This window comes from Cebus imitator, unplaced genomic scaffold, assembly GCF_001604975.1.
Source record: "Cebus imitator isolate Cc_AM_T3 unplaced genomic scaffold, Cebus_imitator-1.0 Scaffold60, whole genome shotgun sequence".
Taxonomy (NCBI): Eukaryota; Metazoa; Chordata; class Mammalia; order Primates; family Cebidae; genus Cebus; species Cebus imitator.
In genome coordinates this window covers 3824882-3844603 of record NW_016107375.1, presented here as the reverse complement: position 1 = coordinate 3844603, position 19722 = coordinate 3824882, and the positions used below count along the sequence as shown (strand labels likewise).

General features: G+C 35.6%; 1 protein-coding gene across 9 annotated transcripts in view; it reads right to left on the bottom strand.

Annotated features, from left to right (window-relative positions):
* Positions 1-19722, bottom strand: part of SMAD2 (SMAD family member 2) — an 87464-nt gene that overhangs the window by 35249 nt on the left and 32493 nt on the right. For all 9 annotated transcript variants that reach the window (XM_017529677.2, XM_017529681.2, XM_017529678.2 and 6 more), the window contains one exon: positions 19140-19419. In XM_017529677.2, the coding sequence (XP_017385166.1) occupies positions 19140-19375 (236 nt within the window). In that variant the 5' untranslated portion in view covers positions 19376-19419. The remainder of the gene's footprint in view (positions 1-19139; positions 19420-19722) is intronic.

Genomic DNA, 19722 nt, shown 5'->3' with positions numbered 1-19722 from the left:
CCTAAATTCTAGACTTGTGAGTCTGAGTTTATTAAAGAAATGGTATATAGCAGACTCTTCTTCGAAAATAATTAACAAAAGTGTAGCACAGGAGGCTATTTGCTCTGCTATCAAAACATTTCACTCAAGTTATTCTGAGACTGACATGAAAACCAGAATCTAAAATAGAGTCTGAAGTTTAAGTTGTACTTTATTTAATCCTTGAAAGGAATCAGAAAAGAATAAACAGTAATTATGAAGAATTTGCAATCAATCTAGAGGCAGACTGATCTAGACCCCAACCCTAATTCTGCCACTTTCCAACTTCTGTCATAGGGTATATTTAAGCCTCAGTTCCATCATAATCATACCTAACAAAATTGAAAGGTTTATTTAAAAATATTAAATTTGCTTCTAGCTAGTAAAACCATTGCCTATTTACATAATAAAAGATATTTTTTAAAAATAATCCAGTTTATAACAAAACACAGTCCTCTGTATCCAAGGGTTCCACATCCTTGTATTCAACCAACTGTGGATCAAAAAAAGTAAAAATAAATTTTAAAAACTAAAAAATAATGCAACAGAAAAATATAAAATTTAAAAACAATATGGAATATAACAACTATTTACACAGCATTTACATTGTATTACATATTATGCATAATACAGAGATGATTTAAAGCAGGAGTCTCCAAGGCCACAGGCCACAGACTGATACTGGTTCTTGGCCAGTCAGGAACCAGGATGCACAGCAGGAGGTGTGCAGCAGGGGAGAGACCATTATCGCCTGAGCCCCGCCTCCTGTAAGATCAGCAGCGGCATTAGATTCTCATAGGAGCGAGAACCCTACTGTGAACTGCGCATGTGAGGGATTTAGGTTGGGCACTCCTTAAGAGAATCTAACGCCTGATGATCTGAAGTGGAACAGTTTCATCCCAAAACCATCACTGCACTGCCACTGTCCATGGAAAAACTGTCTTTCACAAAACTGGCTCCTGGTGCCAAAAAGGTCAGGAACAGCCAACTTAAAAGATGAGAAAATGTGCATAGCTTATATGCAAATACAATGCCATTTTATTTTTAAAATAAGGCTCACTGCAGTCTTGACTTCCCAGCCTCAAGTAGTTCTCCCGCCTCAGCCTCCTGAGTAGCTGGGACTACAGGCATGTGCCATCACCCTTGGCTAATTTCAACACTTTTTGTAGAGTGAAAGTCTCACTGTGTTGCCAAATATGGTCTTGAAGTCCTGGACTCATGTGATCCTTCCACCTCGGCCTCCCAAAGCGCTGGGATTACAGAAGTAAGTCAACACGCCCAGCCTTACAATGCCATTTTATATCACAGACCTGAGCATCCACTAATTCTGGTATCAGTGGGAAATCCCACAACCAATTCCCCCTAGATAATGAGAGCTGTATAAGCAGCATCTAGATAAATTTAATTATAACTGTGTCAAACTATACAAAGAAACATTTGAAACATAACTAAAGAACACAAAAGTACACTGAGCAAAGAGAAAAACATATGACCCTAGACAGGAAGATATCATCAGAGAGATAATTCTTCTACCAAATTTATATATTTCGTACAATCTCAATAAATTTTTTTAAAATCCAGGTGTTAGTCCAAATACTACAATATGCCAAAATAAATAAATATGACCAGAAAAATTCTAACAAGAAATAGTAAAGACTTGCCCTACCAGATTCTGAACCACATTATAAATTCTCCATAATTAAAACAGTATGCAATTAGCAAAATACACAAAACAGAAGGGAGGTTCTACTATCAGTAATGGCAGAGCAGCCTCAGTCAGGCTAACATTCCTTCACGTAACAATGATAAACTGAACAAAATATAACAATCAACTATCTGAAAACAGTGGAGGCAGATCAAAAACAGACAAAAGTTGAAGGGAGGACCACCTGTCAAAGCTGCAAGCTGCACTGGAAAAGAGCTGCATTTCTGTGGCTGTGTCCCCAAGGGCACTCCCCAGTCACCGCTAGGCAGGGCAACTAGAATTCAAACAGAACACTGCAGGGTTTTTTTGTTGTTGTTTTTAGAAAACTGCAGTTTTACTGACCTAGAATCAGAGGACACATTTGGGGCTGCCAGAGAGTTTGAAAAAAGAAGGAGGATATCCTGTAAAGAAAGAGGCACAAGGGAAAAACATCAAAATGTGACTGTGAACTCTGCTCAAACTCAACTTTGCTCAAAGATATTTTTTAAAAGCTAAGTATATAGAGATACAGCAGATGGGTCAATAGTAAGATGTCCATCTGCCCTAATTCCCTAATGACTATTGCCTATTTGTTTGATATCTATTACAGCCACCATTTCAGCAAAAATATTTTTGTAGCAACTGACAAGCTGATCTAAAATGCAAATGGAAATACTAAGAATCCTGAATAGCAAAACAATATTGAAAAAGAATTACTGACCCATGAATGAATCTTGGGAATATTCTGATCAAGAGAAGCTGAACATTAAAATATCTACACTGCATAATTCCACTTACATGAAGTTCTAGAAGTGGCAAAACAAATTCAAAGTGAAAAATTTCCAACAGTGGTTGTTTCCAGGAGAACCACTAGGAAAGAGTATGAAAGAACTTTCTGGATGATTGAAATGATCTTGACACAGGTATATGCATTTGTCAAATCTAACTAAACTGAATATATGATTTGTGCACTTCACCATATGAAAATTTTACCTGAAAAAAAGGAACAGACCACAAAAAAAAGTAAAACCCAAAACAGAAAAGTCCCAACAAAAAATTCATAAGGCAATTTAGCATAAGATGAAGATACCCTATGAATTGATATGGAAAGGTCTCTAACATATGCTATTCCTTCTATTAAAAAAGGACAGGTAAAAAGATCTATAAGTACTTGCTAATATATGCATAAAGACACACATACATCATGAACAGTAGTTACCTGAGATGTAGACAGAGTGGGAAGGAAGACATTCCAATGTATGTTTGTGTGTATGCATGCTTGTATGTGTATACACACATAAACATACATATTTTTGAACTATGTGAATGTATTGTCTTACACCAAAATTTTAAAAATAAAAGAAAATATCACCAGAGAATTAAATGCAAGTTTATGTCATCTCGATGTTTCTATAAAGATATGGTTCTAACCTTATATAACTAAATATCAGCGGCACATTAGTTCTGTACTGCATAATTTAAAACACAGTTTGAGCATTACTATAAAAGACAAACAATAACACGGCAGCCTGAGCCCTGATCATTCTCTTCTGACACAATGTCCTTTCTGTCTCACATGAACCTTTGGTACCGATTTCCTTCCACATGCATTTATGTCAGCTGCCCCTTCTAGCTACCTATTAACTTTACTACTAGTTCTTTAATATGTCTAGCAAACCAGGTCAATTTTTTAGATGCCTTTTGGTAGGTTTTAATCCCCCACTCGTCCTTAAATATTAATTTTGTCTAATTACAATGTATTTCCCCACAACACCCTGAGCTTCCAAAGGTCTTTCTGTACCAGCCAGAAAACAACATATTTGGTGACCCAACTGGTATTTTCATAGTACAAAAAGTGGATTATAATATTCCTAGTCATATTAAATCATAACATTCTACATAACACTGGGGGAAAATTACACCTCCCAGGTTTTCAGTTTGTTAATAAAAAGTGCAAGTTATAACTGCAGGTATGGCCAGTTTCTAAATAATATTAAAAGAAACAAACACAGGGAAAATTTTAGAGAAGTTGCACTGATTATAACAACTATATAAAAAGCCTTTTACAAGTGCAATAAATTTCACTAATCTAAGATAATCTACTTCAAAATGCAACAAAATGTAACACCTGAAAAACTTCTTTCATTTATAAGGTGCATCCCAAAGTGAAAAAAACATGCATCTTAGAAACAAGTATTTAATAACAATTGTCTTCATAAGCTAGCTACTTCATATCAAGTACTGTGTAAGACTAAATGGATTATGGCCCTCACAGTAACCTGCAAGTTATGTAAAAACAGTATCCATCACCTATGAAATTGATGGTAATCGGAATTTTGTGGGTTACATAACTGAGTATAAATTTGTCTTTTGGTTAGCATAAGTTTGCACTTAAGTACGTTTATTTACATTTATATAATACTAAAGGAAGTCCACAAGAAATGTCTGCACAATTCTCAAATGTGAAAAACATGAAGGTGTACAACAACAAGCTGTTTACAAAGTAGTAAGGATAGAAAATAGGTCTGAAAATGTTAAACTAAGACTATTTGTTATGTGAAATCAACAATATATCCTAAAGAGATTAAGTTATTATAACAATGACAGCAATATCCCAAACACATTGGCTCAACATTTCCTAAATTTATTTGGCCACCTAACTTCAGGATATTCTTAAAATTCTTATGTATTGAAAAATATCATGCAAAAATTGTCTCATAAATTTTGCCTGAACAAATTTGATATTGTTTACTAACAAATTAATGTCAAATATTACAATATGATGAAATAAGATGTAACAGACCATTAACTAACTACAGTGATGTTTCTGCATCAATTCACAGATGAACAAGTATACGTACGTTAGTATCTCATGCAAAGTCCCAAAGTTCTTTGCATGGAACAGTTTCTTAACAACAGATTATCCCCCTATCAACTATGTAACGTTCTTACTTATATATCTAGCTTGAATTTAAAAAGATGTGGGGAGAAGAAGTAAAAGAGTTATTAAAGTCATAAATATACTAAGATGTCAACTACATTTGTTGGCATACAGTATATTAATCACTAAACTAACAGGATGACTTGATAGTAAACCTGACAGAAATCCTTATCAAATTTCCTTAGTAATAACTTTTACAATGAGTATCAGTAAAATAAACACATTAAAGATTTTCTTCATCTAATAAGCTGACTTTTGAAAACTGAAGTTAAAATTTAATATCTAGTGTACAATTTACAAATTATACACTTGCCTACATATATACACATCTAAATTAACATTTGGCACTTTGTTCCAATCATTGATATGTTTATGTCAATTAATATACTACCTTTTTTGCATTAAGGATATACATATATATATACATATATATATATTCACATCTGTTATGGAGAAAGAAAAGAGAAGCAGTGAGAGTTAAGAAAACACTACCAACTTTGGGTAAAAAGGGGCTCATATCACAGAATCTGGTAACCCTTTAAACCAGTTTTACTGTTCCTGCCATATCTGCAAGACTTACTGCTGCAGTTAGACAACCAATGTCAAAAGTAACAAACCCCATTGTTTTACTAAGTTATTTTTCATGATCTTCTTGCCTAAACAGTATATTTATTTAAACAAATCAAAAGGATAACAACCTAAGCTGTCACCTTGGTAAGATTAAAGCATGCCCAACACTCAGCAAAATTAGTTAATAAATTAGCAGAATAGTATCAACAAAAGGAACTTTACCTGAGGCTCCAGCTCTTGACTACCGATCTACTCAATTTGCAACTATGCATCCATAATTATTTCTACTTAAAATAATCCTTTCATTGTAGACTAAAAGTTTAGATTTTAAACAGCTCAGGAATGAAGAGCTAATCATTGTAATAATTTTTTTAGGTCTCCATAATTACAAGTACTATGTGTGCCTGTGTACTTTATCTTCACTACAAATATAATTGAAAGACACAAAATAGACTGTAGTATTGAATTACAAATGTTTAAATGTCATTTATCTATCACATCACTGAAAACACTGTGACTGCTTTGATTAAACTTAAATTCTTCATCAATGATTAACAGCCTTTCATGTGCCTCAAAATCCAGTCTCTTCCCTATATTTTGATCGCAAAAAGTAGACAATCCTGATTGAGAAATAAGTAGGTGCAAATGATTTTTTAAGTTGCTGTATTACAAATGCAAAAAAAACTGTCTCTCTTGAAAACTTGAGATATTCTTGAAAAATTGAAAATATAAAAGAAATACAGTAAGAAATTTATTTCAAAAACGTTGAATCTTCAGTAGCTAGTAAGTGCTCACATTCCATCATAATTAAGGCACAACTGGGCAGTAATTAAATGTAGCCACAGCTTAACAGGATTCTTAACTGGCTTAAACCTTAGCTGTGTAAAAATGTTTTTCAATTTTATTTTGTAGTAACAGTAACCATTCAAAAATAGAGTCACCAAATGTGCATCCCAGGAATCAGGGTTTTATTCTAAGTTTCAAATCAGAACAGAGCATGTCTACATTCCAGATACCTGAGCTGTACACAGCTCTAAGTAGAGCTCACCACGCAATGCTGTGGTACTCTTATAATTTTATAAGAATACACACAAAACAATTTTAAAAAATAAACTCATGCTGAGTCTTTCTAATCAATAACACAGTAAATTCAAATATACATCCAAGTATCAGACCTTGGCTTTATTCCAAGGTTTCAGATGCTCATGTAACAAGCACAATTTTAACAACTAATTCCATTATCGAAGTTTGCGGAAAGCTCTGTAGAGCTGGGTCCCTACACGTTCTTAAGAATCAAGCAGTCTTGGCCTGGACAGCAAAGTGAGGCCCCCATCTATCTCTACAAAATAATTAAAAAATTAGCCAGGCATGGTGGCACAAGCCTACAGTTCCAGCTACTTGGGAGGCTGAGGCAGGAGGATGATTTGAGTTCAGAGTTTCAGGCCAAAGTGAGCTATGATGCACCACTGCACTCCAGCCTGGGTAACAGAGAGATCCCAGTTTAAAAAAAATAAAACATAAAAGGATCAAGCAAACTTTTGGGGGAGAAATGCCTCAGAAAAGAAAAACTTAACAGTTTCCAACTATTTATTCCAACTTCTCAGATATTTCAATGAACAAGCTTTCCATCTTCTCCTGAGTTCTGTATTACAAAAATTTCAAACATCCTATAGAGTTACGAGTAAGCACCCTACATATTAATCAGCTAGATTCTGCAATTAAAATTTTTTTTCTTTGCTCTAACATCTATTTACTTAACCTCTCTTTCCATCTCTTATTTTTTGGAACGTTAAACATAAAGTTGTACCTGAGCAGCCTGGGCAACATGGTCAAACCCCATCTCTACCAAAAATACAAAATATTAGCTGGGTTTGCTGATGTATGCCTGTGCTCCTAGTACTCAGGGGGCCAACCCGAGGCTTGACCCCAGTAGGTGGAGGTTGCAGTGACTGCACCACTGCACTCACTCCAGCCTGGGTGACAGAGCTGGACCATGTCTCAGAAAAAAAAAAAAAAAAAAAAAAGGTGCAGATACCACAAATCCAGACACTTAAGAATGCACATTAAGTAGAGTTTGCTGTTCTTTTTTACTTTAGGTAAAATTTGCATAGCATGAAACACATCTTAATGGTACCACCTGAGTTTTCTCAGATGCATTAAGTTTATACTTTTCAACCCTGTCAAGATCATCACCCACGTCCTTTCTCAATGTTTGCCACCCATTCCCCCATCCCCAAAGGCAACCACTAATCTAATCTGATCTTTTCTCACCGTAGGTGCAGTATCTTCTGGAAAGTCTATGAATGGAATATGGTACATATTCTTTTGGGTCTAGCTTTTTTGACTCAGCATGATTTTGAGATTCATCCATGTTAATGTATATGACTTTTTTTTTAAGTGCTAAGGAGTTTTTCATTACAGGCACAATGTTTAGTCATTCTTATATTGATGGACACCTGACCTGTTGCCAGGTTTTAATTATTGTGAATAAAGCTGCCATGAACATTCAAGAAAGTACGTCATTTTATGGAAATGATGATGTCAATCAGGCATGTCCGCATTTGACAAATGAGGTAATGGAAGCACAGAGATAAAGTAACATGTCTAAGGTCCTACAGCCAGCAAGTGGCAGAGACAGAGGCCACATTCTTAATTACCAACATGATTCCGCCTCATATAGTTACTAATAAGAAACAAGTAATATAAACATAACAAATCAAAACTAAAACAGTAACACTGGTATAGTATCCCAGGTATATAAAACATTTACAGTACATGTTTAATTATAAAAACTGAAGATTTCACTGTAAGAGGTATCTTCTCAGGAAATAAAATTTCTTTGGACAAGTAGCTTGATAGAGCCCTTCCAAATTAAAATAAGCTTTGGTTTCCAAATATTAATAACTAAATAAAAAATAGGGGGAAACAACAGAGCTTACACAGTCACAGTCCAATAAGTTACACAGTGCTTTAAGAATAAAATTGACATTTCTACTCATCTTAGATATAGTATAGCCTTTCTTAGGAGGAGGGCCAGGTGATGATTGAAAAAAACTTTCTCAATATTTTTCACCTCTACCTCCAAATATTGTATTAAAAACTCTACTTTGAGATACTGCTTGATATTTCTGCTGCCTTTGAAAAAACATCTCCCACACACATAAATCTCTACTATTGAAAAGATTTAAATATCAATTCTAAAAATGGTTGCTTGAAATATTTCAAGCCCTTCCAACTAGAAACTTTTTACTTAAAAAAAAAACGAGCACTGAAAGGCTTCAGGTACATTTACTTTAATAACACCGCTTATCAATTTTCTAGATTTAGTCATATACATTATATATATTTGTATATGTAAATACAAATATATATATATATATTTTAGTTTTTCAAGACAGTCTCATTCTGCTGCCTCAGGCTGAAGTGCAGTGGCACAATCTTGGCTCACTGTAACCTCTGCCTCCTGGGTTCAAGCAATTCTCATGCCTCAGCCTCTCAGATAGCTGGAATTATGCCACCTGGCCTGGCTAATTTTTGTGTGTTTAGTAGAGACAGGGTTTTGCCATGTTGGCCAGGCTGGTCTCAAACTCATGACCTCAAGTGACCCATCCACCTCGGCCTTCCAAAGTACTGGAATTACAGCATGAGCCACCGTATCTGGCCAATATATGCATTTTTTTTTTTTTTTTAACAATTACATGTATTTTAAATGACAAAAGAAATAAATATAAGTACATGTCATTCTAATCTTAAAATAAGTGCATAAAAATCTGGAATACATGACTGGTCTCTATATCTGTGGGCTCCATATCCATGGGTAGAAAATACTGGAGGAAAAACTCTATTTAAAAAAAATACAATACTAAAGAATACAGGCTGGGCATGGTGACTCATGTCTGTAAGTGAGGCTGAGGCAGGCAGATCACTTGAGCCCAGAAGTTCAAGATCAGACTGAGCAACATGATGAAACTCTGTCTCTACCAAAAATAAAAATTTAGCCTAGCATGGTAGCATGCACTTGTAGTCCCAGCTACTGGAGAGGCTGAGGTAGGAGGATCACGGGAGCCCAGGAAGCTGAGGTTGCAGTACGCCAAGACTGCACTACTGCACTCCAGCCTGGGCGACAGAGCCAGACACTGTCTCCCTATCCACCTCCAAAACAAAATATATGCAGGGATGTACACAGGTTATTTGCAAATACAATGCCATTTTATAAAAGACACTTGAGCTCTCCAGATTTTGGAGTTATGGGGTATCCCAAGGATGACTGTACATCAAACATAAAACAAGGATTGCAATACAGAATATGATTTCATGAAATTCAACTTTTTATACAGTTTTATAATGCTTAACTGATTGTGATGTTTTTGTAATCTGACAATGTCTGAAAATTAGCATCCCACAAAATAAAATCAACTCAAATTTGTACAGCACTCTGAATATGATAAACAGCTTTCACACAGAGGTTATGTTTAGATAACATGTTAAAATGTTTAGGCAAATGTTTAAGCACATAGATTAATGTTTTACGGCTGTGGATGCAAACTAAGGCATCATATAAAAATTATAGGAAAACCCTTTTAAATTACTTAACTTCATTATAAATTTTCGTTCAGTATCTCTCAATTTCCCTATCATCCTCAATATAAATATAATCTTCTGTCACCGTCCTCAGCCCTCATTGTACTAGCAAATTTCAGAGAAATTATGTGTGTGTGTGTGTGTGTGTATATATACACACACACACACACACACATATATATATATACATATATAAAGCCATAAAGATAAGCAAAATTCTAAAACACAAAAGGCTGAGGTGAAGAAGTTAGAAGTCTCCTTACATATTTCAGTTCTAATTTAAGTGTTATTAGTGATCATCACAGTTTCATAAGAGCACGAAGACCATTTCACAGTGCTTCCCATCATAACCCAAAGGCAGAGCTAAAAGTTGGATTTTGAGAGTAAAGACTAAACTAATGCTTCAAGGAAAATGATGATAATAGAAGAAAATTGTAGTTTTAACTTTTCGTTGAAAATAAAGCAACCAGTGTCACGACTGCATGTAAAAAAAAAAATGCTTTTGTTAAAATGGCATGTATTTCATGCAGACGCACGTAACATCCCTCTGTTCTCCCCACATATTGTCCCTGTCCCCAGCAACCACTAAATTTGGAATTCTAAACTTTCAAAATGAAGATACAGACAGCTCATGAAACAAGCTGGACTTAGCGAGCTCCCTCTCGCCACCACTCTAGTCATTGCTCTCCAACAAGCAGCTCTTCTCAAGCGGCTTTTATCCTGTCTGCACAAAATCTCAAAAAGATTTCAACACCTTTCCAGTCATGTCCAGATATTTGTATTAATTTCTTCAGAAATTAAAAATCCAGCCTGAGCAAAGACAAAATCTTACTATCGCATTAAATTCTTTGCACTCTACCTCTTTCAGTACTCCAGATATTATTTTAAAGGCCCCTCTAGGTTCTGAAATAGCAGGAAGAGGGTATCTGAGAGAAAAAGGGCACAATCTTATGTGGCTGGCTGGACTGTAATCTGATGCGACAGTCATGTGGTGGGGTCCTGCGGAGGTGAGAGTCTAAAGACTCTCTTACCTACAGTTAGTTCCTGATGCAGGAACTTCTCAGGCTGGTCTGCCTGGATCATTGTGACCCTCCAACCAAGTATGGCCTCTTGATCCTTTCAAGGAAAGCCAATTTCAATGATTATGTCTTACTAAAGTCTGTTTAGTCCATGGGGATAATTCTTCCATCTCTGATCTATCAAACTCTGAAAAACTGCTGGCCACTCCCATTGTGCCATTTCTTCATTCTACTGATAAAAGGGCAGCGCCAGCCTTTATCTCACTTTTTAGGCTTTTTCAGGTAGAAGTCAAGTACCAGTCAATTTATCTCTCCAACTTCAGCAGACACATGTCAAACTGAGAAATCCTTGTCAAGTCCCTCAAATTGAATTAACAAAAAAGGGAGAAAGACCTTACCATAAACTACTCTCGCCAAAAAAGGTTCTGTGGGGTCCTTCTCCTGAACTCATAATCTTTATATAGCCTAGAGGTGAGTAATGGGTTTTAACTGTAGCAATGCTTGACTCAGGGAGTCTTTTTCTGCAAATTCTGCAAGAACACTGAAGCACCTCAATTTTGAATGTAGGTTATTTGCAATCTACTGTTCTCAGATTTCAGGTAAATCTCAGATTTGGTAAATACCAGAATAGTTCCTATTATAATATTCTGCTACAGTTCCACTTCCAGGTAAAATATAAGCAGGTCACAACAGTCCAATGTTCTTACTACAATAACTAGAAGGGAAAAAAAAGGAAGAAAAAAAAAAAAAAAACTTGCTCAAAAGACAATGGAGAGTTAACAAACTAGTGAGATCCATATGAACTAAAACTGCAGCACAGCAGCTTTCTAGGTGAACTGGCAAATGCCTATCACTTCCCCCCCCTGCGGTCATGCGAAGATTCTAGGTGCAAGCTGAGGATGAGGCTTGATCTGAGAAAAGCAGCTCTCAGAAATAAAAAACAGAACTTCTGACAATCACAGGAGTATTCCCCCTCAAGATAATTATCAGATCTTAAAGCTGAGAGTAAAGAGCTCATACTTTGAAAGTCACCTCATACTTCAAAAAGGTAGAAGTGAATCTCCCAGTGTTTCAGGGGTTAGGTGACAGTCTGCTAAGCTTTCAACCAAAATCCCTGGAGAGCTTTGTTTGCAGAAAAGGTATAATCCAGTGGCAGACTAAACCAAATTAAAATGGCAATCTAGCCCCAACCCAGCTCAATCACTAATCAGATTAAAATGAGCATCCTCTCTGTCTACCTGATATAGGTAGGTAAGGTCAAATACTCTGGAGAATGCACCATTTACAAGATCTTTCTTTTATAAGTGAATTTTACATAATGTGCACAATATATAGCATACAATACAAATTGTATGACATGAAAATGCAGGAAAATTTGAGGAAGAATGGACAGTAACAGAAGCAGACCAACAGACAATCCAGGTATTAGAACTGCCAGACAAAGGACTTTAAAGTAACTATCATAAATATATTAAGGAAATAAACAAAATGGATGGAGAATTTCAACAAAGACTTGGGATCTATAATACCAAATGAACATACTATAACTGAATATAATATTTTAAATTAAGAACTCATGTAGGCTTAACAGACTGAATACAGCACAAAAACAGGACCACTAAACTCAAAGTAGATCAACAGAAAGTATCTACATTGAAAAAGAGAAAAAGAAAAAAAACCAGCCTATAAGAAATGTTTTGATTTTAGTCTAAGTACAAGAGAAGATTTAAAGCAAGATATCCTAAACCGCTGTTTTGCTGTCATCTCACCTTTCCAGAGTCCGTAAGTGGGTACTGTCTATCTCAGGCACTTTGGATAGTGATACATTTACTTATATTGCCAATGAGGACCACACAGGCCTGGAAGTACTCTACTACAAGACAGGAAGGGGAAGGAGTAAACAGTATGGTTTTTTCCCAGAACATAGTCAGTCACGTAAGAATGGCCTGGGTATGACATTTTGGGCTCTTTCTCAAAAAAAAAAAAAAAAAAAAAAAAATGACCTGGGTAGACTGGAATGGTTCCAGATAAGACTGGAAACAGACCAAGGATGTTGGGAAAACAAAAGATTATTGTTAATTTTTAAATGCCTATTATTTTAGCTAGGTTGACTCTTTTTCCTGAAGCTAATGTATTAAATTAACAGGATGAGAAAAGTCGATATGTTGTCTATTGCAACAGGTGTTACATGATGAAATTAAAGAAATTAATTAATTTGGGTATAATTCAGTAATTTTTGTAAAGGGACAAAAGTCTTAGGACAGGTAGGTATTTTCCCTGGTAAGTGATAAAAATGTCCCATGTAAGAATGTATCATATACATAAGGGACTTTGAATACTAGGGTCCTGGAACAGGAGCCCCCTCTAAATACTTAACTGTAAATGCAGGCACCAGATAAAGATCCAGGATTTAGCAAAGTGCCTTCCAAAGTGTGTTTCAGGTGATCCTTGACTTCATCACAAGTGCTTTCACATTTACAAACACGGTATGACAAACTGGATGCTAAGGCTGATAAAAAGTCCCTATTCCCCATAACCTCAAAGTTCTAATTTGTATTTATGAAGTTTTATTGTTCTAATTGACTTTATCAACAAATTTTATACATTTAATAAATTACACATTTAATAAATTACACATTATGCAATGTTGCCTGGCAAAATCTTTTTCTAAGCAGAGACAATATATTTTAATGTCTAAATTCTCTTGGGGAAAAAATTGAAAGAAAACAAAGACCTGAAATATCTGAATTTTTCCAATTAATCATATTCCTAGCTATAATGTTTAACAGCTTATGAAGCTCATTTACATTATTCCAATGGACCCAGAAGTTATACTGTGAAAGTACTCAGATAGTACTACTGCCTTTCACAGCTGAGAGGATAGTAAAAAGTACAGTCACATTCCACAGGACCTACACTCATCAATACTGAAGAAGCTGACAAAAAAAACAGGTTATCAAGCTTGAAATTCAGAGTTCTCTCCACCATAGTGCTTCATACATATTACAATACAGACACACACACACACACACACACACACACGCGCCTATGTATGAGTGAGAAGAAAGAATTATCCTATTATGAAAAAGCACTCACTTAAGAATGAAAGAATACCATAGTTTGAGTTCAAAAATACTTCTCTTTAGCTAGTCCTGGTTATCTAGAGAAGAAAAAGGGTATGAACATGAAGTTAGAAATAAAAGATGATAGTTTTAATTGGAACTGCTCTATTCCAAGACAAGTCTGCATAACGTTACTAATTACTCTGATGTTTAAAAGTTTGTAAGAAGCAAAACAAAATCCAAATGTTAATGGCAGCATTAAAAAGAAACATCCTGGAAGGATACATGAGGCACTACTAATATAAAGATCACTACAGAGGAAAACTGGGTGACAAGAGAACAGGAGTGGGAAGGAGACTGATTTTTCCACTGTATAACCATGGTTGATTTTTCAGTTACATACACACTACTTTATGTTTTTAAGTAACTTTTTTTTTTTTTTTTTAAAGAGACAGGTTACCTAACTATGCTGCGTTCTGTCTTGCCATTGTGCTTTTGCACACAAGTTCCTTTGGTTAGAATATCCCTCCCTCTCACTTTCTTTTTTTTTTTTTTTTAAAGAGACAGGTTCTCACTATTTTTATGTTTTTAAGTAACTTTTTTATTTTTAAAGAGACAGGTTGCCTGGTCTGGAGTGCAGTGGCTGTTCACAGATGTAATCACCGCACTCTGCAGCCTGGAACTTCTGGGCTCAAGTGACTCTCCTGCCTCAACCTCCCAAGCAGCTAGGACTACATGTGTAGTCCACCACGTCCGGCTAGTAACATACTTTTTGAAGGCAAAAATAGTCATAAACGTACATATATCAAAAGAGAATGCTAAAAAAATAGAATTGCTCTGTAACAGAAAAATTGACTTTAAAAAGAATAGTCTTGTCATAAAGAGACAAGAATTAAATTGCCCAAAGTCCTATTTACTCATTTAATTGTGTTGGCTATAAAAGTAATATACTTTTATATATAAACATTAGGAAAAAACTATAGGACTTTTCAAGATCATCCATAGTCACTTCTAAAAATTTGGTCAATTAATGTCTAAAAGTTTCATAACTATTAACATTTTTAGAAGTATGCTTTATCAAGCTAAGAAAACTCCATTTCTAATTTATAAATATGAATAGGAATGTTATAAAAAGCCCTTTGTGTATCTGTAATGATCGTAAAGTGCTTCTTAAATATGATTTTGCCAGGCTAGTCTCAAATTCCTGACCTCAAGCAATCTGCCTGCCTCAGCCTCCCAAAGTGCTGGGACTATAGGCGTGAGAACCGTGCTTAGTTATGTTTTTGTGATTTTGTTTTTAATAAACCACTGAACTCTAGTTTGATATTTTATTTATAACTTTTGCATCTATGTTTATAAGAGTGGTATGAACTTTTCTTTTGTTATCCTTGTTCAATTGTGGTATAAAATAAGCTCAGTGTTCTTTATTAAAGAAACTAAAGGTTAGGATTGGATTTTTTTTTCTAATTCACTGTTATTAAAAACAATTCAGATTCCAATGGACTGGTGGAAAAAAAGGAAAAACAACACTGAAACGAACATCAGAAATCTTTGACAATATTCTGATTTTTTCCTTAGGATGAAAGATCAAAAATGTGTTTACATTGTCAGCGAACCACCCTACGAAAGTCCTTGTAATTTAAGCATACGAAAATAAATTTTGCATTCCTATACATTTATGTGTAATTATTATAATATTGCCATTTTAGACCCCATAGTCCTCACATTTAACTCTACAGAACTCCATCCCTTACTTTTAACTTTACAGAATGTTTAACATTTCAGATTCCTTTACTTTAACCTTACATCCCCACTGCAGTTTCAATTTTGCTTTATTGTGGATAATATATTGCAAGCCTTTTCCTTATGTCTGATTCTTTACCTAAATATAAACTGCCATTCTGGCTTCATGACCAAATTGTCTCCCATTCCTCAGACTCAAAAATGTTTGAGATGAAAAAGCTTCCTGAAATTTTTTATTATAGCTCACTGTAGCTTTTATTGAGGTTAAGTTCTACCTATAAATTACTGTCATCACAGAAAACGCTGGGAAGGAAGTAACAGTGACATATCTTTAACTACAGTTCTAAACTGCCAGAGGCAACAAGAGTAATAAGGTGAGGGGAGTGGGGTGATACAAAGCCAGGACTATGTTTCTGCCCTAACTTTAACCCCCCTCTAATATTAAGGGGCTGAGAGTAGAGGGGAGGAACTGTTCAGTAAATAAAACATTTCAACAGAAAACATTTGCCATTTCTTATAATTAAGTAATTTGTTTCCTGTTCTTCATCAGTTGAACTTTATTGTATGTTTGGCTTATAAAACCATAAAGGTACTTTATTAACATTTTACTTGCAATTTTGAGTAAACGTGCTTATATTAAATCCACTGTGTATCACATTTTGAATAATTCTGTTTAAGCTAAGGTTTGGATTTATCCATAACAGACCTTTTCCATCCCACTCCCCACCTTTTACACTCTACATATAAATGAGTTCCCTGAATTCCAACTAAATTGCTTACGTTTAAGTGTGTTTCGTAGTTAAGAAATCACTAATAATCTGACAAAACTTAGTTGTTCTACTAAAAACAAACTTCATAAAATATATGACACCAAGCTATAGTGTGCAGAAAGTTAAAAAATTTTTGATAGACCACAATCAGTAACAAATCTCAATTTTTGCAACATCTAAAATCATCAATCAGGTCATCAAAGGGCAGAAAAAAAAAATGTTTTTAATGATGAAGCAGCTCTAGTATATGAGCGCTCAGAGAGCTCTATCTCCAAATGAGGCTGTTAAAAAAAAAAAAAAAAAAAGGGAATAAAAGAGTCATGATGAAGGTGACCTCAGACCTCCACAGGTTAAATACCAGCACTGGCCAATTTTAATACTGTTGTACTTCCTTAAAAGATTAGACCCTCTCAGGCTCTGCTCTGTGGATAACCTCACTGCAATGAACTTGAGCCTTGTTGAAGTTGTACAAAAACATGGCTCTATCGCTCTGCCTGTATCACATAGCTCCCTTCGATCAAGTGATAACCTACTAACCCGTCTCCCAGCCTCCATTCCTGACAGCCTCACAAGGAGTTTTCTCACTGTAGCCCACATTACACTTGAAATTAATCTGACTTCTGAGCCTTCAGACCCTAAGGCACTTCAATGGCCCTCAACCTCACCAGTCACCCTCAGGTTAAGTGTGCACTATCACAGAGCATGCAATGACTCCTTACTACCTCTACACACTCACCCCGGCCACTTACCACCCCTTACTTTATACTCTAAGGACACCAACTTGCTTGGAACACTTCACCAGTATACACCACTGCACTACATGTGATGAAACAGGCTTCTCCTCTAATTCCTCCTTTTCCATACTCAACTCAAGCACCAGTATTCCTCCAAAAGGAAACTTTCCACAAGCTTCCTCCCCAGGTAGTCCCCCTGAGCATACTTCTAACATCTACCATGTCTTATAAACTTTTTCTTTTTTAAAAAAATTGATCTCCCTTACTAGAAAGCAAGCAGTTTAAAAGCAAACACTGTATCTTATCTCCAGTGAGGAAGAGCATGCCAGGCACGTAATAGGCATGTGATAAATGGTTACCTAACTGAAATACCAGGTACTACACAATGAAAAATAGAGCCTGACTGCTCAGCCAGTTCACCAGCAAATCCTCAGTTCCACTTCTAAAACCTATGCGCTAGCACAGCCACAGCACAGTCCAGCCTCTATCATTTTGCATTTAGATTCCTCAGACTCCTAATTTTCCTGCTTCTATCCGCCCTACCACACATTCCATTATGCCCTCATTTGTCTCCAGCACCCAGAAAAATTTTGGTTAAAATGTGAATTTCAAAAATCCTCTTCAAAATCCATCCAAATAAACTTATTTTCTTTCTGTTATATTTAGACTAACATCCGAACTCTCACCATGCCCTAGGATGTCCTATAGAAGCCTTGGGCAAGCCCATCTATTCTGGGCTCCTTTTAAATCTTCTAATACAAGAAGCCCACCTCAGTGTTTTCACACTGTCTCTTCCCTCAGTTGGCTGCTGCTTCTCGAAGCTCTACTCAAACAACACAATCCAAGCCAAAGCAGCTTTTTAATTCTTCAAATTATTCTATCATATCACTGCATTTGGCTGCCTTCTTTGCACTCATTACCATATCAAATCACAATTAATTTGTTTACTTGTTTACTATATATTTCTATCCCTTAGGAAGGCAGGAGTTTTGTGTTTTGTTCATCACTGTGTCTCCATATGTCTAGAAACAGTGCCTTCTACACAGCAAACACTCAATAAGCATTTGTAAAACAAATGAACAAGCTAAAAAAGCAACCTTTAAGATATACACAAAACAAGTAAGGGAACGAAATGGATGGTCCGCCAAACAAGGCAAGAAACATTCTACCGTTAATATTTCCAACTAGACAGGCTGCGCTCATGTTATTGGAATCTATTATCTAACAAGCATCAGAAGTGTCCTTCTCAAAGCTCAAAGCCAAGTAGAATGGCTTCACATGCTATATGCTAGTCCACGGTACAACGCTGCAAACAATCATTTTAGAGAATTCTACATTTCTTACAGTCCCCCCAAAACCCGTAATGCATACAAGTAGTAGTAAAACATATTTAAAAACACCTGCCACTTTATTAAAAAAGAAAAATACTATGACAGTGGTACTTATCTGTAAATGATTCAATTTATCCTCAGAAAACTTCAGCCTTTTAAAGTAATAGGTCCTTCTAACCTAAGAGGTAGGTCTTTAAGACAGGTCTGACTAATGTTTACAACATTTAAGAAGCCACCTAACTCACTATTCTTTTGGAAGTAATGCTGCCACTCAAAGAAAAACCATATAAAACTCATTAAAAATTGAGCAGCCTCTTTTCACCCCTGACTGATGAGTTTTGACCAAGAGGGGAGAAAACCATAGGTTGCTACTGTGTTAGTGGTAGAAAAAGTTTCCATTCTTTATTCAAGTATCACTCAATCACAGAAATGAAGATAATATACAAATTTAGGCAATGAAGATAATAAATCTAAGTAACATGTTAAGCTTGATTCAACCTTCTCACTGTTCAAGAAAATAATTTCTAAAACAAATCAGCTAATAAAAACAATTTATACAACAAGGTTAAAAACAGTCATATTTTAATCATCACTTTTTACAGGCGACTTGAACACAAATTCAGTAACTTTCCTTCAGATTCCTTTACATAATTTGATCATCAAACTTGGGATCTAACAAAACTTACCTTGGTATGGTAACACATTTAGTATTACAGTTTTGAGTGGTGATGGCTTTCTCAAGCTCATCTAATCGTCCTGTTTTCTTCAGCTTCTTCACCAGACTTTTCACTGCTTTCTCACACCACTTTTCTTCCTGCCCATTCTGCTCTCCTCCACCTGCTCCTCCAGACCCACCAGCTGACTTCTTCCATCCCAGCAGTCTCTTCACAACTGGCGGCGTGAATGGCAAGATGGACGACATGTTCTTACCAAAGGCAGATAGGAAAACAGCCTCTTGTATCAAACCTAGCAAAGATATTGAAAGGATCATGTAGAGACTAACTTGAATACCAAGAAATAATTTCAATGTATCATAGAAAGCAAACTGCAAAACGAGAAAGAAATTCAAATTGACTTTCCCAACAGATTGTCCAACCCATGAAAATGTTATCTTTATGAATTTAAATGAATTATGGAAACAAACTAGTCTAAAAACAAGACAATGTTATAAGGATTTGTCTCGTGGGCAAATAGTAATTTTGCAAGTAAAATCAGATACTTTTAACAATGTTTCTCTACCGATACTAAACTCTTAAAAGTGTCAATTAA